Source organism: Amia ocellicauda, chromosome 9, assembly GCF_036373705.1.
Source record: "Amia ocellicauda isolate fAmiCal2 chromosome 9, fAmiCal2.hap1, whole genome shotgun sequence".
Lineage (NCBI taxonomy): Eukaryota > Metazoa > Chordata > Actinopteri > Amiiformes > Amiidae > Amia > Amia ocellicauda.
The window spans coordinates 22,817,267-22,839,216 of NC_089858.1; the positions used below are offsets into that span (position 1 = coordinate 22,817,267).

Genomic DNA, 21,950 nt, shown 5'->3' on the forward strand with positions numbered 1-21,950 from the left:
GTCAAAGATTGAACAATAATAAAACAGAAAAGAGGAAAATACATGAAAAGTGTAGTAAAAAAAAAGCGTGAGAATAAGTGTAACATTGCTTTTAGTATCTATTGTGTTTTATAGACTTATTCACAACCAATGTATTTTTACTATCTGGCAATTTATTGACTTGGTCTATCAATGACTTTAAATCATTTTTCCCCATTATATACCAACCTGTTGTATATCATTCAGAAAGTGATAATGAGAAGTTATTTTTTGTTAGTACAATATGTCCTCATTGTATTTGTACCCTGCAGATTCTATTTTCTGCTGCTAAATGGAAGCTATTTGACTTGAGTGAACTGTTTAGTTTAGGTGTGCAGTAAGTTCATTTTAAAAACCCTTAAGCCTATTCTGCTGACAAATACCCCATTCTGAACTGTAGAACTGAATGCATATTTTACTAAATATTATATGTGCATTGTGTGAGTGATTTTATTACTATAATTTTACCTTTGGATGTGAGTGTAAACCTTCTTCAGTATTAATTGCACGTAAAATACATTATTTTCCTCAGGAAGTATTATATTTGTGTGCAAATTCAACTGTTACAGTAACTACAATTCAATAGCATAGTAAAATGACAATAAGTTACATAAGTAAAGGATGCGCTTGTGCAATACAAAAGACTTATCTTCTCCGAATTTAAAAGGTGTGAATCTAGAATATTTTACAACATAACTCATTGTTATATCATGCCGTAATTGCACTTCAATAATGTAAGGAATATACAATTTTCAGTGTCTATATCAGTATGTAGCCTATGATTTCTACAATAACAATAAAGGTACAAAAAAACTGTATCTGTATTAATAATAAAAACATCGCTTGCTTACAACATTTATAACGATAGATCTTCTATTAATATAGTCTAGATAAAGTTGAAATAAGATTAGGATTACAATCCTCCGGAATTTTGAATGGACATAGCATGTGATTAACTTGGCAGTGCTGTTCAATGGACTGTTAAGGTTGAACTTTTTCTTTCCCAGTGGGGGATGTTTCATTACCCCAGTAAAATAAAACCACCCTGAAATGAAATCCGTTCAAAGTTCAATTACCCCAAACAGGAGATTTTCTGCAATTGCGAAATGCACAGGTTAGTGTGTGCGTCTGTCGTGGGCATGCTGGGTTAGTTTAGACATGAAACACTTCAACAAAGATGCAATGGGTGTTTATTTCACATTATTAAGCGGAGAGCACAGCACAGTCAGATGGGTATTAATAGCGGTCCAGTTCGTGTAGCGCAGATTCCGCAGTTCTGCTCCACCAATAGGATCGGCGGGTTTCGGCAGATCTGCGCAGAACTGCGGAAATCTGCTCTACACGAATGCGACCAGCATTAAGCCACCGCGTTACCATACAGCACAATCCTTGAAATGAAGAGCATCGCTGCTCAGCTCTTACTAGAGAGGCGGAGTATAAAGCATCACTCTGGCTCTCATTCGTCGGGGCTGATTCTTTCCACACCTCTGAAAATCTAGCTGCACCATGCCTTTAAAAACCTGCCGAAAACAGGGACACCTCATTCATTTGCAGATTCATCTGACAGCCCGGCTTAGACATACCATTATACCATATTGTAGTTGTTTCCAAGAAACTTCTAACGAGGGAAGTGTAAAGGGATTATCACAATGACTGGTCATCACTGGGGATATGGAGAGGAGAACGGTAAGTTAATACACCAGCATGTTGCATCCAGTTACTTTACTGTATCATTTTGAGGTTAATTGCCGTGCTTTCACACGTGTTTTCCCTCTAAAATGATATGGAACACAATGTCGATAGCACCTGGTTTTCTAATCGATTGTGTTGTGTATGACAGTTACATCTAGATTAATTGTGATTGTTTTGGTATGACAGGTGCAATCCCAAAAGCAGGGATCCCTGCAAATACAATTAACCTAGATGTAACTGGATCGGTGGTTTGTTAATTTATTCCACTCTGTAATAAGCTTCTAAATCTAGACGTAAGTATAGGCAATCAGTGGTTTGTTAATTAATTCCATTCTATAATTAGCTTCTAAATAAAGGCTTCATTATTACTATTTTCTTCAGGTAGTGCCAGAGTTAAGATAACCCTTAATGCTAGATTAGCCCAGTTCGTAAATGGATAACTGTGTGCTGCTGTAGCTCCAGCTTTTAAAGCCCATCGCCTGTGTGGGCTGCAGGGCTTTGCGCTAAAATTAAAGTGTCAAAGGAAACCGTGGTGATTTGAATACTAATCAATCAAACATTAATATGGAATTGAGTGAAAGCTCTGTAATTTGTCATTTGATACACTTTCCATAGCCTATATAAGCTGCATAAGCTTTATCATTTCTTTCGCAGTTCATAAACATGCTGATGCATTTACCTTATACTTTATTGAATGGCAGTTTGAGTAAGTATCACTCTTCATCATCATAAAATGCAGCCCCGTTTCCAATGTGTTCAGTAGTTGTAAGCTAGGTTTCTTTTAAAGGTTTCTTTTTTTTCTTTGTTTGGCAGAAAATAATCATATTTCCACACACACACACACACAAATAAAATAAATTAAAAAAGCAGCACTGTGCATCGTTTCTTTATAATATACACATATTTTAATCATGGTTTGTGTTACTTAACTTTTTCTGATAGCTAAAAAAAACCATATACAGACGGTTAAGCAGTAGTCCAGAGAGAATGAGACAGATCACCTTTTCCTACTTTAGAAGTCTACCTCTAGAAGTCTGTGTAGGGATGGACGATTCCAAAGATTAGGGAGTCGATTACATCATTTGAGATGAGATTTAATGTAATCGATTCTAATTGATTCTTCTGTTTGTGTGTGTGTGTGTGTGTGTGTGTGTGTGTGTGAGCGTTGGGGGCGGCGGGATAAGTGCTTTATTTTAACTTCGAATAGTGCAGTGTTTTTAACAAAGAGTACAACAACTATATAGAATCAAACAACAAATGTTTTCTAAAACATGTTCAAATTATTTAGGGTTCTTGCCTTAAATATGTTGGCCTTCCCAAAACGTTTTACACAAATTCACATAGATTTAAGCATGTTGTAAAACCTTGAATAATAAACCTTTACTTTAAATAAACATACTTTTATAATGGTTATAATACAAATATAATGAAACGTAACAAAACATTAGCCTCCTAATGTCACACAACAAAATTTAACTTAAACATAACCTGCTTGCATTGTTATGTTACATGTTGGTGAGACATTAATATGGCACTTTGTTGATTTGCAATCAATCCTAATCATGGAATCTTAAATTGTAAAGACAGAATCAAACATTGATTATTTTGGGATTGATGCGTCACCCCTACCTCTTAATCATCCAGGAGTGGACACCAATTGAACCAGTTCAAGGGCTTTTAATTTGGTAATTATTCGATTAAGTCTGGATGTAGTGAGAAGTCCATGAATGTGTCCGGTCAGTAAGAGTTTTTCTTCTTAAATATACAGTATATTTTTTTAGATGATCTAATCATGTCCAAAAGTCTCTTGCTTAATGCAAGACTTTATTGGGGAAAAGATCAGATTGCATACAGTTTAGTGGGTAACCCAAACAAGTGAAACATGGCCTTAAAATAATCTGTGCCTTGTATGTTACATACAGTCCTTGCGCATGTCCTCAATTTAAAATGTAGCAATTAACATATCATTAGAAGGCTTGCAAAATTTAACATTGGCACCATGACTCAAAAAGTAAATAAACTTATCTGCAAATATAGTAAGCCTAAAAAGGATAGTTTGAAACATATTATGAAATCAGCTTTTAGTTTTTCTAAATTCTGTGTCTTGATGTCTTGAAATTTCTCTTTAAGGTCCTGAAGCATGGCACAAAGACTATCCCATCGCCAAGGGGAATCACCAGTCTCCTATAGACATTGTTCCATCAGAAGTTGTGTATGATGCCAACCTCTCCTCCCTGACTGCTTCCTATGATTGCTGCACGTCTGTTAATATCTCAAACAATGGGCACTCTGTAGTGGTGGAATTTGCTGATGTGGATGACAAAACAGGTACATTTAACATTTCTAATTACACTGTAGTACAATGAGTTAGTGATGGTTCACAGCACTGGTGGGACACAACCTGCTTTAGATCACTATGGGTTATAAATTAGGTTGAGACTCAAAACAAAACATTTTTTTTTTCACCTCAGTAGATAGTGTTCAGCATTTGGTTCTATTGATCCTGTTATTGAAACTATATTCCTGGCACTCATTTGATATATTTGCATATTGTATGGTGGAGCAAAATACTGTATAACTCGTCAAAATATGCAGAATTGCATTATTTGTTCTTTGCTAATTCTACAATACTAATATGTAATATTTACACTATGTAGCTTTTTAGCTGTTCCTTCTTCAATGGGAGTCACATTGAACAAATGGCAGTTGCCTCTATGATAATAACAACCTTAATTACTATCTCATTTGTCAGTAGTCTGAATTATAAAACAATAGTTTTACTTTGAATGTGAAGCAAAAAACCCAACTGAATGCAAACTCTGTATCCATATGGATGTGAGAGTCTGTCTCCAACATATACAGATTTCCAATGGTGTTTCCATGGTGACGATGTATAATAAATCACAACTTCTGCAGTGTAGAAGAGTTTCCCAGGGCTACATCTCCTTGCTATTGAACTTTGCACATGAATATCGATTATGTCAAGGTTATAAATGTTTACGTTGAAATGTTGTTGGACTATATGTAGAGGTTTGAAAGGGATTTCATGTAAAACCATAAAATGATAGACCAAATATTTTGCCTATTCAGGTTGATTCAATTCAAATGTCATGGTTGGAACCATTTTAATGATGGATCAGGAGGAATAAGATGTGATGTAATGTCTCCGAATCCATTTACAGATCTGATTCTGGAAGGTGTAATGTTTGTGGGATAGCATAACTATGCTGAATTGCTAGTTTCTGGAATACGGTGAACACCATATTTATTTTGGGAGTGCCCGTTTGATGGGGCAGAGAAGCTCAAGAGCTCAGATATGTTAGGTAATAGCTGGCTTTGCAAAGCTATCCATTGCAAGAGGTTTGTTGTCACTTGAACTGTATAGAAACATCACTGTACTGTTCATGAAGAATGTATATATCATAATATTTCAGATCAATACGTTTTTCAGATCTAAATGTGTCAAATGTAAATGTGTCAAATAGAACATGGAAGTCCCGAAACATGGCTGCATGACAGATACACGTTTAGGTCTTGAGATTTGACTCCTAGATACTCCGACGTAGTCACCCTTCTGAATAAACAAAAAGTCCTAAGTACTATAATGAAAGTAAAAATCACACTCTTATATAATACAACTGCTTTATTCTACTATTATGTAGGGCATAGTATTTTTTTAATAGAACATAATTGTTAAAATTGATTCATTCTTTGGTGTGCAATTCCAATGCTTGATGGCCACTTCTGGTATCTCAGCTACATAACTGAACTTTTTTTAATGACCCAATTTAATCCTTTTCCCATGCCTAAGGTGTTAAAATCTGCAGGATTGTGGCCCTCTGGGATCAGAGTTATGCAGCACTGACCTACACACATTTGTACTTTGTATGACATTGCCAGGCCCCTGTTTTGTACATTTTAAATGAGTTTGACATGTGTCCTGTGATTCTTAATTCTTTAATGCAGACAATTTGAATGCATTCAAATCAGTGGTTTCCCAATAGCCACAGCTTCCTTCACAGCCAGCCATAGCATTACCTGCTTTGGAAACTGCTCCTTTTTAAACCTATCCAACAATAAGATATCATAAAATATATGTTTAACCATATCTATATACATTTTAGCATGCTCTATGCATGTTGTTTTGATAAATTGTTACCATGATTAGTCAAGTATAGTAGTACTGGTGTCCTATGAAGGGAGATACTACTAATTCACTCATTCTGATTTTACAGACATTTTTACTTAATCTGCCGGAGTTTATTAAGGATCTTAACTGTTTATCATATATTATGCAACTGATTCTTTTTGGTTCTGCTTTCAAACATGGTATGAACATCCCTCACAAACCAAGATGTTTTCCAGAAACCAGGTGTACCATAGTAATTCTGTTAATTACACACCTATAAGTCCTTTAAATTCAGTGATTACGTGTATTTTGAATACTGTTGTAATACCCCATTAGAATCTGTCAGTTAGTTGTATGCACCCTTGAGTAAATAGAAGGCAGGATCATTTTACCTATGCTCTTGAATAATTTAGAAGCAAGGTGAGAGAGGGAAGACATTTTCTCCCAAACTAGAAACGTGAAACATTGCACCCATTCTCACCGACTTAACTTGAGTTGTATGACACTAATTATAATTTTTGTTATAGTGGATGATCTACTAATATAAGAAGTGGAATACCATGAAGTAATGACCAACCCAAATGTCAGAGCAACAATGTTTCTACTATAAATTGATATTTAAATATTTTCCCTGAAATACACAATATGTAAAACCCTCCCTATATTAAAAAAGTTCAGATCTAGGAAACAAAGAACATAAGAAAGTTTACAAACGAGAGGAGGCCATTTGACCCATTGTGCTCATTTGGTGTCCATTAATAACTAAGTGATCTGATTATACCATCCAGTCTATTTTAAAATGTTCCCAGATTTTCAGCTTCAGCCACATCGCTGGGGAGTTTGTTCAGATTGTGACAACTCTCTGTGTGAAGAAGTGTCTCCTGTTTTCTGTCTTGAATGCCTTGAAGCCCAATTTCCATTTGTGTCCCTGGGTCTGTGTGTCTCTGCTGATCTGGAAAAGCTCCTCTGGTTTGATGTGGTTGATGCCTTTCATGATTTTGAAGACTTGAATCAAGTCCCCACGTAGTCTCCCTTGTTCCAGGGTGAAAAGGTTCAGTTCCCTCAGTCTCTCAGTAGGACATTCCCTTCAAACCTGGAATAAGTCTGGTTGCTCTCCTCTGAACTGCCTCTAGAGCAGCGATATCTTTCTTGATGTGTGATGCCCAACACTGCACACAGTATCCAGATGAGCTCTAACTAGTGCATTGTACAGTCTGAACATCACTGCCCTTGTTTTAAATTCTACACTTTTGACAATATACCCTAACACTCTGTTTGCCTTTTTTATTGCTTCCCCACATTGTTTGGATGGAGAAAGTGAGGAGTCCATGTAGACTCCTAGGTCTTTCTCATGCATTACTTCATCTAGTTTTATTCCTCCCATAGTGTAATTCTAGTGGACATTTTGGTTATCTGCATGTAATACCTTGCACTTGTCCACATTGACTTTCTTATGCCAGGTGTCGGCCCACCACTGAATATTATCTAAGTCTCTCTGAATAGCCTGTGCTGCCGAGATTGTATCTGCTGAGCCACCTATTTTAGTATAATCTGCAAATTTGACATGTTTGCTAACTATCCCAGAGTCCAGATCATGAATATAGATTAGAAAAAGCAAAGGCCCTAATACTGATCCCTGTGGAACTCCACTAACAACCTCACTCCAGTTAGAAGCAACTCCTCTAATCGACACCCTCTGTTCCCTATACATCAATCAGTTCATAATCCATCTACTTACATTACCCTGAATGCCTACAGCTTCCAATCTGAGGATCAGTCTTTGGTGTGAAACCTTTTCAAAAGCTTTTTGGAAATCTAAGTATATCATATCATGTTTTCACGTGATCTACAGCTGCAGTTGCATGTTCAAAAAACCCTAATAAATTAGTAAGACATGATCTGCCTCGTCTAAACCCATGTTGACTATCTCCAAGAATATGGTTTTCATTAAGATGCTCCTCTATTTTCTGTCTAATCATTTTTTCCAACATTTTACAAGTAAAACAGGTGAGACTGATTGGTTTGTAATTTCCTGGCTCAGTTTTGTCCCCTTTCTTGTGGATTGGTTTGACATTTGCTGTCTTCCAGTCAGTTGGCACAGCCCCTGTTCTAAGTGTCATTTGGAATATTTGAGTTAGCGGCCTATAAATAATTTCCCTAATTTCTTTAAGTACTGTTGGAAATATCCCATCTGGCCCAGGTGATTTGTTTGTTTTTAATTCTGCTAGTTCCTCCTCATTTTTCCTGATCTCTCTTAGGGTTTGACTGGACTGGTTGTTAACCTGTGGCATGTCATCTGTTTTTTCTTTTGTATAAACCTCTGTGAAATACTCATTTAGAACATTTGCCACATCTTGTTCATTTTCCAAGATACTTCCATTATTGCCCTATATCTGTTTCACTTCCTCCTTTATTGACCTCTTGCTGTTGCAGTATTGAAAAAAGCTCTTTGCATTAGTTTTAGCTCCAAGAGCTATGTTTCTTTTTATTTCCCTCTTTGCTTTCCTGATCCCTTTCTTAAGATATCTTTGCAGTTCAGCATATTCTTTGTATTTTGTTTCATCTCTATCCCTTTTGTTAGCGCTGTACAACATGTTCTTTCTCTTTATATTTTTTTGCATACTTCCATTAAACCATTTTGGACAATGTTTTTTGGTACAAATTTCTCCTGAGCTTCAAGTAGTATATTCTTAAAATATAACCATCCATTTTCAACTGAATCTGTATCCAGTGTGATCCAGTCTAACTCTAAGTGTTGCCACATACCTTCAAGGTTCTGTTTGGTCCTTGTTTTTTGAAAGAATGCCTCAAAGCTTACCATATTGTGATCACAGTTTGCAAAGGGTGATGTACTGTGTGTGTAGAAGTCTGTACATTTTTGCTGAACCAAGTGTTGCTTAGAGGAACCAGAGTTGACTGATAAGTGGGGGGCTGTTTGTCTTGACAGTGATCAAAGGGGGGCCCTTGGAAGTGCCATACAGACTGAAGCAGTTCCACTTCCACTGGGGAGGGAAGGGCAGTCAAGGCTCTGAACACACTGTTGGTGGCAAATCCTACGCCTCAGAGGTGAGACCGCATGGTGACAGTCGGACAAACAAATTAAAAAGAATAATAATGGTGATAATTGTGTTTCAAACTTTACTCATACGTATAGAGCAGGGAAGTTAATTCCAAAACAGCACTTCCCTGTGCTAAGAAAAGGTTGACAAGTGTAAGCTTTTGTTAGTGCACAATACATTGTCTTGTGTGTAGTATAAAGCCCTTGTAATGTTGCCAGGCTAGTATGGATTTGCTGAACACGTTTCCAAATTGCTTCCTTCTTAACCCTCTTGTGGTCTGTCTTCCCTGCAGCTTCATCTGGTTCACTGGAACGCTGCCAAATATAAGACATTTGGGGAAGCAGCAGCCGCCCCTGATGGTTTGGCTGTCCTTGGCATCTTTTTAGAGGTGAGAGGCGTACAATGTAGGTTGTTAAACAGGCACCCTTTTTCAATTCTGCTGGCACGAGATGGAGATATTGGAGTAGGTAGAGATGTTGCAATTCAAAAAATGTAAACATGAAAAAGCTATTTTGATTTTTATTTACTTTTTTTTAGACGGGGGATGACCACAGAGGTTTACACAAGATAACGGATGCTTTATATATGGTCAAATTTAAGGTAGGCATTTTCCTTTTTTTATTTAATATTACTTTCTTGGTATGCCTTTACCCCACTCTATCCTCCTTAATCTTAATGGACAGATATTTCTTAAAACACAATGTAATGATTGATTCATATATGCATTTCTGCTGACTATGCTTTGCTGTCTTTGTTTTTCAGGGAACCACAGCTGACTTCAAGGGCTTTAATCCAAAATGTCTTCTACCAAACAGCCTTAGCTATTGGACATACCCTGGCTCCTTGACCACACCCCCACTGCATGAGAGCGTAACCTGGATTGTGTTCAAAGAGCCCATCCAGGTTTCAGAGAAACAGGTGTGCATCTCCAGCAAAGTTGAATTGGGTTTTGTATAAATCAGCTTGAGTCATGGTGTTCAAGTCCCAGTCCTGTCCCAGTCCATCAGGATAGGTGTCTAATCTATGGTTACAATACTGTCAATGTTTATGTGTTTTGGCCCTCTCTGTTTCTCTCCCGATGAAGGTTGTTAGCCCTGTTTGGTGGGGAATATACACAGATCAGCCATAACATTATGACCACTGACAGGTGAAGTGAATAACACTGATAGTCTTGTTATCATGGCACCTGTCAGTGGGTGGGATATATTAGGCATCAAGTGAACATTTTGTCCTCAAAGTTGATGTGTTAGAAGCAGGAAAAATGGGCAAGTGTAAGGATCTGAGCAACTTTGACAAGGGCCAAATTGTGATGGCTAGACGACTGGGTCAGAGCATCTCCAAAACTGCAGCTCTTATGGGGTGTTCCCGGTCTGCAGTGGTCAGTACCTATCAAAAGTGGTCCAAGGACGGAAAAGCGGTGAACCGGCGACAGGGTCATGGGTGGCCAAGGCTCATTGATGCACATGGGGAGCGAAGGCTGGCCCGTGTGGTCCGATCCAACAGACGAGCTACTGTAGCTCAAATTGCTGAAAAAGTTAATGCTGGTTCTGATAGAAAGGTGTCAGAACACACAGTGCATCGCAGTTTGTTGCATGTGGGGCTGCGTAGCAGCAGACCAGTCAGGGTGCCCACGCTTACCCCTGTCCACTGCCGAAAGCGCCTACAATGGGCACATGAGTCAGAACTGGACCACGGAGCAATGGAAGAAGGTGGCCTGGTCTGATGAATCACGAGTTCAAGGTGTTGACTTGGCCTCCAAATTCCCCAGATATCAATCCAATCGAGCATCTGTGGGATGTGCTGGACAAACAAGTCCGATCCATGGAGGCCCCACCTCGCAACTTACAGGACTTAAAGGATCTGCTGCTAACGTCTTGGTGCCAGATACCACAGCACACCTTCAGAGGTCTAGTGGAGTCCATGCCTCGATAGGTCAGGGCTGTTTTAGCGGCATAAGGGGGACCTACACAATATTAGGCAGGTGGTCATAATGTTATGGCTGATCGGTGTAGGTTTGATTGGATATTACGAATACAGATTCCCAGTTATAACCGCAGTATTTTACACTTAAGGACTTTTTCCAGCCCTTTTTTCTCTTGATTTTACAAACTCTGAATCGTGATGGACACACAAGTGTATTTTGAATTTGTAGATCTCAAAGACCAGAGCTGACTGTCATTGATCTTAGTGTACAGCCTAAAACCTCAAATAAACACTTTATGTTTATACTTTATATTTATAAAGAGGATCAATAGTTTTCCTTCAAGAGAGAGAACAAATGCTGTCCTCCTTTTGCTCTCGTCCGTTCGCCTGTCAGATTCCATTCATTCTATCACAGATGAGTTTGTTGGAGGAACGACTTGATTTTTGACCTTGTGTTCCCCAGATAAAATGATGTGAATCTCAAGGTTTACAACTTAACAATGCTTTCACAGCTTCCAATCCTGTTGGTAAAATCAAGTTTATGGGTCCATTGTTACCTGCTGAAATTCCTTTTATTTCCATTGCTGGAGATTCAAGGTCTGCAGATTTATATATAAAAGACCCAAGTTGACTAATAGACTAATAATAGAATGTAATATACTAAAGTGTTGTATATATGTAACATATGTTTACCTTTCATATGTCAGTGAGCAGAGCTATTTAGAATCCGGTGGGTTGAAGAGGAAAAGACTCTTGCAAACAACTGTTACAGACCTGGCAGAGTTTTGATTGTCACTGTCTCCTATAACAGGAAATGGGCTCACTGAACAGCTTTTCTCATACTGTTTCCACATCTCTAGAAGAGTGGATTACTTATTTACAGAAGGTGATCTCTCTGACAACCTACTTGACATAAGGAGGCTATTTTGCCATTACAGTCCATTATCCTGATAATGCCTGAAACTAAAGGCCTTATTATGTTCCTATGAGCAAGTTTCTGTATAAGTAACCCAAATTGGTGAACTTAATTTAAGCTTGATTTATATAATCTGCAATTAAACCTCACTAATTACTCGACTGGGATTCTGCAATTATGTCAGTCTTTTCACAATTATTTTGCAATACTTATGTGATCCTTGTAGTGTTATTAACAAGAAAGTAGTAATCGTGTAACTGCAAATAGTCTACTGCAATCACTAAAACATATAAATAAAATATGTTTTTAAAGTTCTTAGCTGGAAAGTGTTCCTCTTCTTCTTCTAAGCTACATGACAATCATTGCACATGGCTTAGGTTAATAAGAATTGAGACCTACGTATAACCCATATAGATCACAACTTGGATTTGTAACCTGTATAACAGTCCCCCAGAGCCGATATGGGCTCCTTTTACAGACACATAATGATAAATCATTATCAGTACATTGTACAGCATTGTAGCCTGCTGTAAGAGCTCTGAACGGATTATGGAGTATGGTCGGAGAAGAGATGCCGGGAGAGATTTATACACACACACAAAGAAAATGCAGTCTATCCATGGGTGTATAGTATGCCCGGTGGATATTGTTCAATGAAAAGCTTTTTGATGTTTGTATATCCATTTTCAAGAAAGATGCACCACTCTAGTTATAGCAAATGAGAAACCTTCCCAATCCTCAAAATAGAAGTAGTTTTGCATTCATCTTTAAAAAAAAGTCCAATATTAAATTTAACAGCAATGGTTCAGATATTTACTCGATTTGCTCTATAGTTATGATATCATTTCAGGATTGTGATATTTATTGAAAATATGATACTACTTCTTTGGGTAAAGGTGCAACCCTATTATTATTGACCACCTTTATGAGGTTTTATTTATATATATAAATATCAAAGATCTTTACAACCGTTCACTTTATGGCATATAGAGATAACTGATCACTGTATACCCCTCATTGAATAATACAAATTATAACTTGGACAGGCTAAGACCTCTATATTGTGATTTTACTTTGCTGTTGCCTGTCACAAAGATAGGTCTGAAGAACTGTTTCTCCTGTGTGTTGGGCAGCTTCCAGTTTTAAAAACACTCCGCTACAACCTTCAGTTTTCTCATTGCTTGATTTGTCGTCCCATTTACTACAATCAGTATACATTGGCTGATTTATGACCATAATATATAATATACTGGAGGATGATGCTGATTACTAATTCATCTACTTCACTTTGAGAATTATGCTCTTGTAGCTTTAAGTATTAACCTGAATAAATAAGAAAAACTAAGATTTTTGCAATGGCTTTTTCCAGATTTACAGCAAATGTTGCCAAGCTGAGAATCTACTTATTTCCCTTTGCTTACATAATAATTAAAACTAAATCTATTTAGGGTCCTGTAATATTTATAGTAGGTATTTCTATTTTGCCTGGTTACTTCTAAAAATATGTGGTCTTGGTGTTAAGCACTTTCAAGAGTTGCCAATGCCCTATGTTCCTGGTCACACTGAGACCTTGGACAATTGATCTTTTGTTGCTCAAATATTTAATTAAAATCAGCTTGGGCTTAGATATTTTTTTCATGCTGTCTGCAAGCCTTCATTCCATTTTAATATCAGGAATGCCAGCAGTGCCACTGACCTTTGAAATACAACTTGCAAACAGACTCCAGTTTCAGTCTTGCCTTCAATCTGATTATACTGGTCGTTATGATTTTTGTGTTCTTTTCTAAAGAAAAGATGCTCTGTAGGAAAACAGCCACAGGAAGTTGTATTTTCTTACTCAGGACTTAAATCCATTTCCATTTTACATTCTCAACAGATGGAGAAGTTCCGAATGCTGCTGTTTTCTGGTGAAGAAGAGGAGCGGCATCGCATGATAGATAATTTTAGACCCCCTCAGCCCCTCAAGGGTAGGAAAGTGCGTGCCTCCTTCAAATAATAACTAAGCCACACCTAGACTCGTTGGCCCATTTTCGTCTTCCATTCCCTATTGGAAGAATCCACATTCACTCTAGATTCTTCCATTCATCATTCTGTATCCCTGAGCTTTTCATCGAGAACAAGAAAAAATAAATCTAGGATACAATACAGTGGCTGCTCAGCAATACAAGATCTAGGCATATATCACAACTTTAATCATGGTCTTGAACCACTTCACAGTTAACCAGCAATCATACCCCAAAGTACAGTCTCTTCTGGGTATGAATATGAGTGGTCTTTCTATGTCTGAATATAGAAACAGCTTTGAAAGGGGGTTGGGTGTGTTAGTAGTGTTAGGATCATCAGATTTTATAACCTGTTTTTGGACTTTGCTGTGACGTCCTGGTTAACATCCCTGCATCTGTCAAGAGTGATAGAACCTTCATTTTCCACAGTCTGGACAGTTAATCGATTTAATCCCATGTCCAAGAGACAGGATATGCTTCAGCACATGGCACCCTGAGATGACATTACGGAAACACCCATGCAGCTCAAATACAGCTGTTTTTGCAGAAAAGTAATTACCGTGTTGGAGACATTCTTCACAGGTGTCTCTGCAGGCACAACAGCTCATCTGACAGCTCTCTTAGCTTCTCTGCAGATTAGAATATTGTCACTCCCGGTGGTAAAATCCACAAACTGGGAAAACATTTGGCATGCCATTGTGTGTAGCCACTTTGTCCTGCCAAAATAGTTCCAACAAAAAAATTATACGTCACCCTGTTTGTGAAAGAGAAAGTAAAAAAATATATCTCTGTCAGAAGCCTTCACGACTGCAGTGGGTAGTGCTGTGCAAAGCAGATTCAAAATCTTCAGGATCCAGTTTGATCTCAGCCTGTTATTACTTCAGAGGTGTGTGCTTTTCAGCTGCCAATTTGAAGTCTGGAAAACAATTGGCTGTTTTGATTTTTATGACCGTGCACATTTCAATCCCAAGATAAGCACCACCTGGATATTGCACAAAATACAAGTCTTATCATGGAACAGAAAGTGCTGTATCCCTAATCATCTGACAAATCATAGCACTTGTCTTTGACAGTCTGAGCTGTCCATTTGTATTGCAAGTTTATCTCTTCATGCTATTGCAGTGAGATATAGGACTTCATGAGGACTTTAGTGTTGTGCTCTATAAAGAGATGGGGCACAAGGGGACTGTCAGGCTCGGCCATATCCCCTGCTATGGCTTTCCTTACGTTTGTCAATCATGATCTGAAAATGGATATCGTGCTTTTATTCGGTCCGTTGCATCAAAAAGTGGGCAATTCTTCAATATGGATTTATATTGCCCTAAATCATGTGACACGATAGGGTAGCTCAGAAATACAAGATGATTCAGGGATAAAGCATTAATTAAATAAACTGCACTACTTTTTTTTCTAATAAATGCAAGATATCCCCATAAGCTAAAAAGCATGGGAATATTTAATCTTTAAGTCTTTAATGAAAAAAAATGTTTACAGGACGATGGTTTTATACATACATGTGGACAGAACTTAGATTGTATTTATTTTTTTAATACAGCAAACCCTTTGAATTAGATCTCTATATAGATCCCGTGCTCACCATTAGTGACTAATTCGTGATTTCAGTGTAAAAGCCTTAATACACCTCAATAGCATTTACTGAATACATGGGACATGTAAACTGCCATTCTACCCCAGTAAAGGAAAGATCAAAAAGCACATTTCTAACATCCTTTCATCCATTTCCCTTTTTTTTTATCAGACTAACTTTTCGATCAAACGTGATTTTAACTTACTATTCTGAAAGCAAATATCTGGTGTTAGCCACTGTATACATATTTTCACTTGTATTTAAGGATAGAGAATTTATTAGCTACTATATGCATAGTGCTTAGATGTAGGTGCTTTGGCATCAATGGAGCTAATGATTCTGCCAGAAAAATGAGGTCACACACTAATGGAAGGTGCAAATCTGTTACGATGAAGGTCATAATGATAAATGCATTGAAATCTAGATTGAGCAGTAATAGATTTTTTTTCATTCTTCATACAGCAATGCCTAATGGAGGTCTTGGCATTCAAATATAAATCATGCTTTGTGAGAAATGCATCGTTCTTTTAGATTGGGATGTTAAAAGTGTGTACAAGTTGGAAAGGGGGATTTGAATTTTACATTAGTTTCTCATGTTGAGATTGTGGTAGGGAATCAAATGATCTGAAACTCAATTGGCTTGTTTGATTTAACTTGAAACTGTTCTACAGGAAAATGTGTATATGTATCAATAATTTATAAATTACTTGTCGTAATTGCAATAAATGTTTATCAAATTTCATCTTTCTGTGCACGTTTCTTGATTGTGTTTATCATAGAATTGACCACAACTTCAAACTGCCCATCAAACAAGGAATAGATATTTCTAATTATACTTACTATTATAATTAGAACAAAAAATGTGTTTCTCATGTATGTCACCTACATATGAAAAAAGAGAAGAAAGGCCATTCATTTGAGTTAAGCTGGCCACCATGGTTTTCACCTGCCCTACTGTCAAAGTAATTCTAGATAGATATTTTAAGATATCATATTCGGTTATGTCTCCTAAGGGTGCTATGGAGGTTTATGTTTAATAGTGTATAGCACAGGTCTAATGGCATCAAATCTCCTCAAACTGAAATAAATCCAGCTAGAATCTTCAAGTGCCATGGGTATGGGAGGGGGGGCGGTCTAACTAATCTCCTGACCTCCTTTTCATCATCTAATATAGAACAGCTGAGAATAGTAACAGGCTTATTGTAAGTTCATTTAGGCATATACGTGTCCATCACCTCAATGTAATGCCTTGGATGTGTTCTGAATAAAGAATTTCAGAAGGAAAAAAGCAACCTTCGATTTACATGTTGCTGGATTTGAATTATAATTTGCACCTTATTTTCTTCTCATTTTAAACTAAGCAATGAAGGCTCTGATATATTGTGGCTCCTCAAAGACTATTTTCATATTAAATCCAACCAAAACAGCAGTGGAAATGGGATGGTGGTGTGACGTATTTAATCTCATAGAAGGACTCATTTTTGTCACTACAAATCACAAAAAGGACCAAGTGAGGCTCTCCTCAAGACCTGCAGGAATGGTGTTGTTGTGAACATGTCTGGATTAAGGCACTTCTCCTGGAGTGTGATTTGGAGATTTTACTCTGATTCTAGACCTGCATCAGCACTTATTTATAACTGATGATGTTGAGTGTCACTGTGATGATTCACATTTATTACAGACCCCCTGTCCTTAAATGCTCTAGAGTCCACTTTGTTTCCCTTCCCACTCACTGGACTGCTGCTGAGCGTCTGAGTAATTCGACACATTCCACGTATTACTGGACTCCCAGCAGTACAGGTAAAATGGATGTCATCTGTGTTTTCTTCCTCATATTATTCAAATGCAGTGGACTATTAAATCATCAGCTACATAAGAACTGGAAAATAATGTACAGTAAATAACTTTATAATTATATTAATGAGCGCTGAGGTGAGACAAGAACCACATACTGGAGTTTAAGATCTTGGGCAATACAGAAGCATAAACAGTATCAGTTCAAACAACAGTTCCTTCTATGAAGACACCAGTGTAAACAAATCAAAACCAAACACATTGTATTGCTGCAATCAGAATCATTTTCACAAAGCATGTAATACTTGAATACAAATAATTCCATAGTGGCACGATATGTATACTTAATACTTATGAATTCAATGTATAAAATAAGAGCTGATACCTTTCAGATTTTTAGCTTAAGACAGACCCTTAATACACAGTGTAGTAGATTTGTATAAATTACTCTTACAACTGTGTGTGTATATATATATATATATACACACCAATCAGCCATAACATTATGACCACCTGCCTAATATTGTGTAGGTCCCCCTTTTGCCACCAAAACAGCCCTGACCCGTCGAGGCATGGACTCCACTAGACCTCTGAAGGTGTGCTGTGGTATCTGGCACCAAGACGTTAGCAGCAGATCCTTAAAGTCCTGTAAGTTGCGAGGGGGGGCCTCCATGGATCAGACTTGTTTGGCCAGTACATCCCACAGATGCTCGATTGGATTGAGATCTGGGGAATTTGGAGGCCAAGTCAACACCTTGAACTTGTGATTCATCAGACCAGGCCACCTTCTTCCATTGCTCTGTGGTCCAGTTCTGATGATCACGTGCCCATTGTAGGCGCTTTCGGCAGTGGACAGGGGTCAGCATGGGCACCCTGACTGGTCTGCGGCTACGCAGCCCCATATGCAACAAACTGCGATGCACTGTGTGTTCTGACACCTTTCTATCAGAACCAGCATGAGCTTTTTCAGCAACAGTAGCTGGTCTGTTGGATCGGACCACACGGGCCAGCCTTCGGTCCCCACATGCATCAGTGAGCCTTGGCCACCCATGACCCTGTCGCCTGTTCATCGCTTTTCCTTCCTAGGACCACATTTGATAGGTACTGTAACGTTAAGTGGGGGGGGTGTATTCTGATAAGACCATTTTAGCTCTGAGCTGAAGCACTGATCTAAAGAAGACCTCTCCCCCAAAGTTAGCAGATTTCCTAAGCTCATCAGCGTGTGAACTGGTTTACATCAAAGTGGCAGTCTTGGGAGGATGGCACCGAGAATGGGCCAAATAGCTTGGAATGCTGTGAGATGTCTGGGGAAGGGGGCCTGTAGGTAATATAAACTTTTTGAAGTGGACGAGAGCCGAAATCCCGACACAGAGCTACGAACCCGAGCCAACCGGCATTTCCAAAAGATGGCATGGATTGACATCAGTAATAAATCAAGCCCCCTCCAATAGAACACTGGGGGCTGAAACCGAAATCCAATCTCACAAATTCAAGAACCAATCATCTATTGATCTGTCACCTGAACCAGAAACTCGCTGCAATAAGCTCAACCTACAGCTCTGTTGCCAGAACCGAAACGGAACCAACTAAGTCTTTGCCGGCAATAGAAGAGTTAAACTGGGAGAAGGAGATTGAGCCGTACGAAGAATTCTTTTAAAGGACTTTATTAAATAAAGAACTTTACAGACTGTGCATGCCCACCTGTACCCATCTAATCAGTGGAGTTTTACAGCTGGACAATTGACTAAGTCAACTGAATACAAAAGTGTCAGTCATTTAAATAGCTATTGAGTCTTAAGAAACTCGACCCTTGGAAACTAACAGGGCCCTGCTTTCCTCAAAGACTTTGTCTTCAAGTAACTACGGTGGAAACCCTGCTTGCAAAGAAGATTTTTTGCACAACCTTGGAGTCTTCAAACCAGTGGAAAATCTGTTTGGAAAAGACTCTACATTCGCGAAACCCCAACTTCCAGGTGCATCGACTGAGTGGAAGTTCTTGGACAAAGCCGAACCGGACTGCCTTTGTTCCAAAACACACGGACCTCGTGCCCTGTGCTGTCATCTGAGCCCGAAGCCAGAGAGGCCAGAGAGGCCAGTAAATGAGACTGATATATATATAACGAGAAGTTACCTGACATAAATACTAACCTGCGTAGTTATTTAATGTCTGACTAACAATACTAACGAGAGACTCACCTTCGTCTTACTAACCGGTATTGTAGTCAATGTGTTTATAACCTTTTTTGTTTAACGATTTGTGTGTTATCATATGCGATCCCATGGTCTTTGATTTGGTCACGGAAGTGATTTGTCTTTGATTTGTTGATCTAGAGTTGAATTTTAATTAGTTTTTCCCTTTTGTATAATTAGTGTAGTGCTACATTTAGTCTTTGTTTTTAATAAATTTGACAATTTATATCTTTGGAATTGGTGTCTGCGTCCAATTATTACAGAAATTGAGTTCTACAAGATTCCAGGATTTGTGATAAGGTGATACTATAAATTCACTTCTTTAATTGAAATTTATAAGTGTACCTTACGCTACAGTACTGACCACTGCAGACCGGGAACATCCCACAAGACCTGCAGTTTTGGAGATGCTCTGACCCAGTCTAGCCATCACAATGTGGCCCTTGTCAAAGTCGCTCAGATCCTTACGCTTGCCCATTTTTCCTGCTTCTAACACATCAACTTTGAGGACAAAATGTCCACTTGCTGCCTAATATATCCCACCCACTGACAAGTGCCATGATAACAAGACTATCAGTGTTATTCACTTCACCTGTCAGGGGTCATAATGTTATGGCTGATCTGTGTATATTCCCCACCAAACAGGGCTAACAACCTTCATCGGGAGAGAAACAGAGAGGGCCAAAACACATAAACATTGACAGTATTGTAACCATAGATTAGACACCTATCCTGATGGACTGGGACAGGACTGGGACTTGAACACCATGACTCAAGCTGATTTATATCCTTACGGTTGCCATTTTTCCTGCTTCTAACACATCAACTTTGTATGTATATATATATATATATATATATATATATATATATATATATATATCAAGTCTCCATTTATATCACATTAACTACATACAATGTACCTGGCTCTTATGCCTCCACACACTGCAGTAAGAGAGCAGAACAGAATACAAGTTGTGTGTTGTTAGCGCCCTCTTTTGGTCTTTATGGTCAGAACAAGGATTCACATTTAATTTGATAATCCAAAAAGGTGTTGATTTAAGGTGTTACTTAAATTAAATTAAGTGGACTCTTCACATTAATGTATGCTGTTTTAAACAATATCTGTATGCTCCCCAAGCATCTATGCACCTATCTATATCTATATTTGTTTTATCTAACATTTTACACGATAATACAGCTTGAATTATTGTTTTGCATGTAGGGTCCCCCACTTTTTATTTATTTAACTCATCAAATGATTTCATCAAATGATCTTGTAAGTAACCCTAATCCTAAAAAATGCTGTTTGGTATTTTATTACATTTTACATTGTGCATACCAGGCAGACTGTGAAACTACCACGGATCCATAGAGAGAGCTGCCATGTGTTTTGCAATAAGGTTAACTATTTTCTTCAAGATAATCACTACTTGTGTGTACTCTGCTAGTTGTAACTGATATTGTGTTCTGAGTTGTTGATTCAACCTGAAGGCTATTTCCATGTTGAAACATCATGTTTGTCTTAAGGAACTAAAATTAGAGTGGCCTCAGAGCTTCCTAAGACAATATACCTTTGTCCAGCTGCTAGATAATTCATGATGAAATCTGTGCATGATTTCTCTTAAGATATAAATAAAGAATGTAATCATATAATATAATAATTAACAGATACCCACTGTGAGTGGCATGTAGTACCATAAACAATCAGACACATAATATCAGGTTTTGTAACTTGAACTTTTTTTAATTTTAAAAAGGTACTTTCCATGATATATTATTAGGTATGTATTAAAATTGAGTCAATTAAAACACACAAATGTGTGTTTGTGGTACAAAAAACACATCATCAAATGTTTAACATCTAAATGAACACAGATTTAATAGATGTTGGAGACCATTTTAAATAAAACACTTACGTTTTTATTGACCAGAGAATAATTAAACATCAGATAATGACATACCAATGGAGCCATATCCTTGAAACAGCTATTATAACTGTTGAATCAAAACACTGCATTTAGACAAATCAAAGTCAAAGTCAAATAACATATTTTTAAGTTGTTTATTTTTTATTATGTTTAAATTCATAGCAGGTTAACCATTTCCTGAAAAAGAAGTGCAGTCACGTATTAATATATATATATATACACAACAATGACAAAAACAACCAATCAATCCCCAGTTCTGCTGTATCTCCTGGAACAACGTGGACTTTAGTTTGGTAATGTGAACACTGAGTTCTGGATACTCTAACCCTGCAAGTCCCATTTATTCATTAATCCAAGGATCATTGATTTCAATGCCTACAAACATTCACTAATCAGAAATTACACAGCAAGCAGCACGTAGCCTTATTCCTAATTTATTTCACGTATTTCTAGCTTCCCGTCACTGTGACCATAACAAGTTGCACAACAGCTGTGAACTTAGTTCATTCAATAGTCAAAACATCAGGAACAGGAGACGTGTATAAATACACATTTTAATAATTATGAATAATTCCAGTATATCGTGTATTTCATAATAACCATGTTTTCCATAATACTTGAATTGCAAAAATGTGGTAGGCAGCTGCAAACCTTTCCATCAGACTCTCACCAGTTTCAAAATGTTACAATATACAAATGTGAATTACTTA

The 21,950-nt window shown here is 37.7% G+C and overlaps 1 protein-coding gene across 1 annotated transcript; it reads left to right on the forward strand.

Annotated features, from left to right (window-relative positions):
- The first annotated feature begins 1,475 nt into the window (after positions 1–1,475).
- ca7 (carbonic anhydrase VII) lies at positions 1,476–16,070 on the forward strand. The gene is made up of 7 exons (XM_066713734.1): positions 1,476–1,704; positions 3,841–4,038; positions 8,787–8,905; positions 9,191–9,286; positions 9,436–9,498; positions 9,661–9,816; positions 13,614–16,070. Exons 1-7 carry the CDS (start codon positions 1,668–1,670, stop codon positions 13,731–13,733), a joined length of 789 nt encoding a protein of 262 aa, XP_066569831.1. The 5' UTR covers positions 1,476–1,667; the 3' UTR covers positions 13,734–16,070.
- The last annotated feature ends 5,880 nt before the right edge of the window (positions 16,071–21,950 follow it).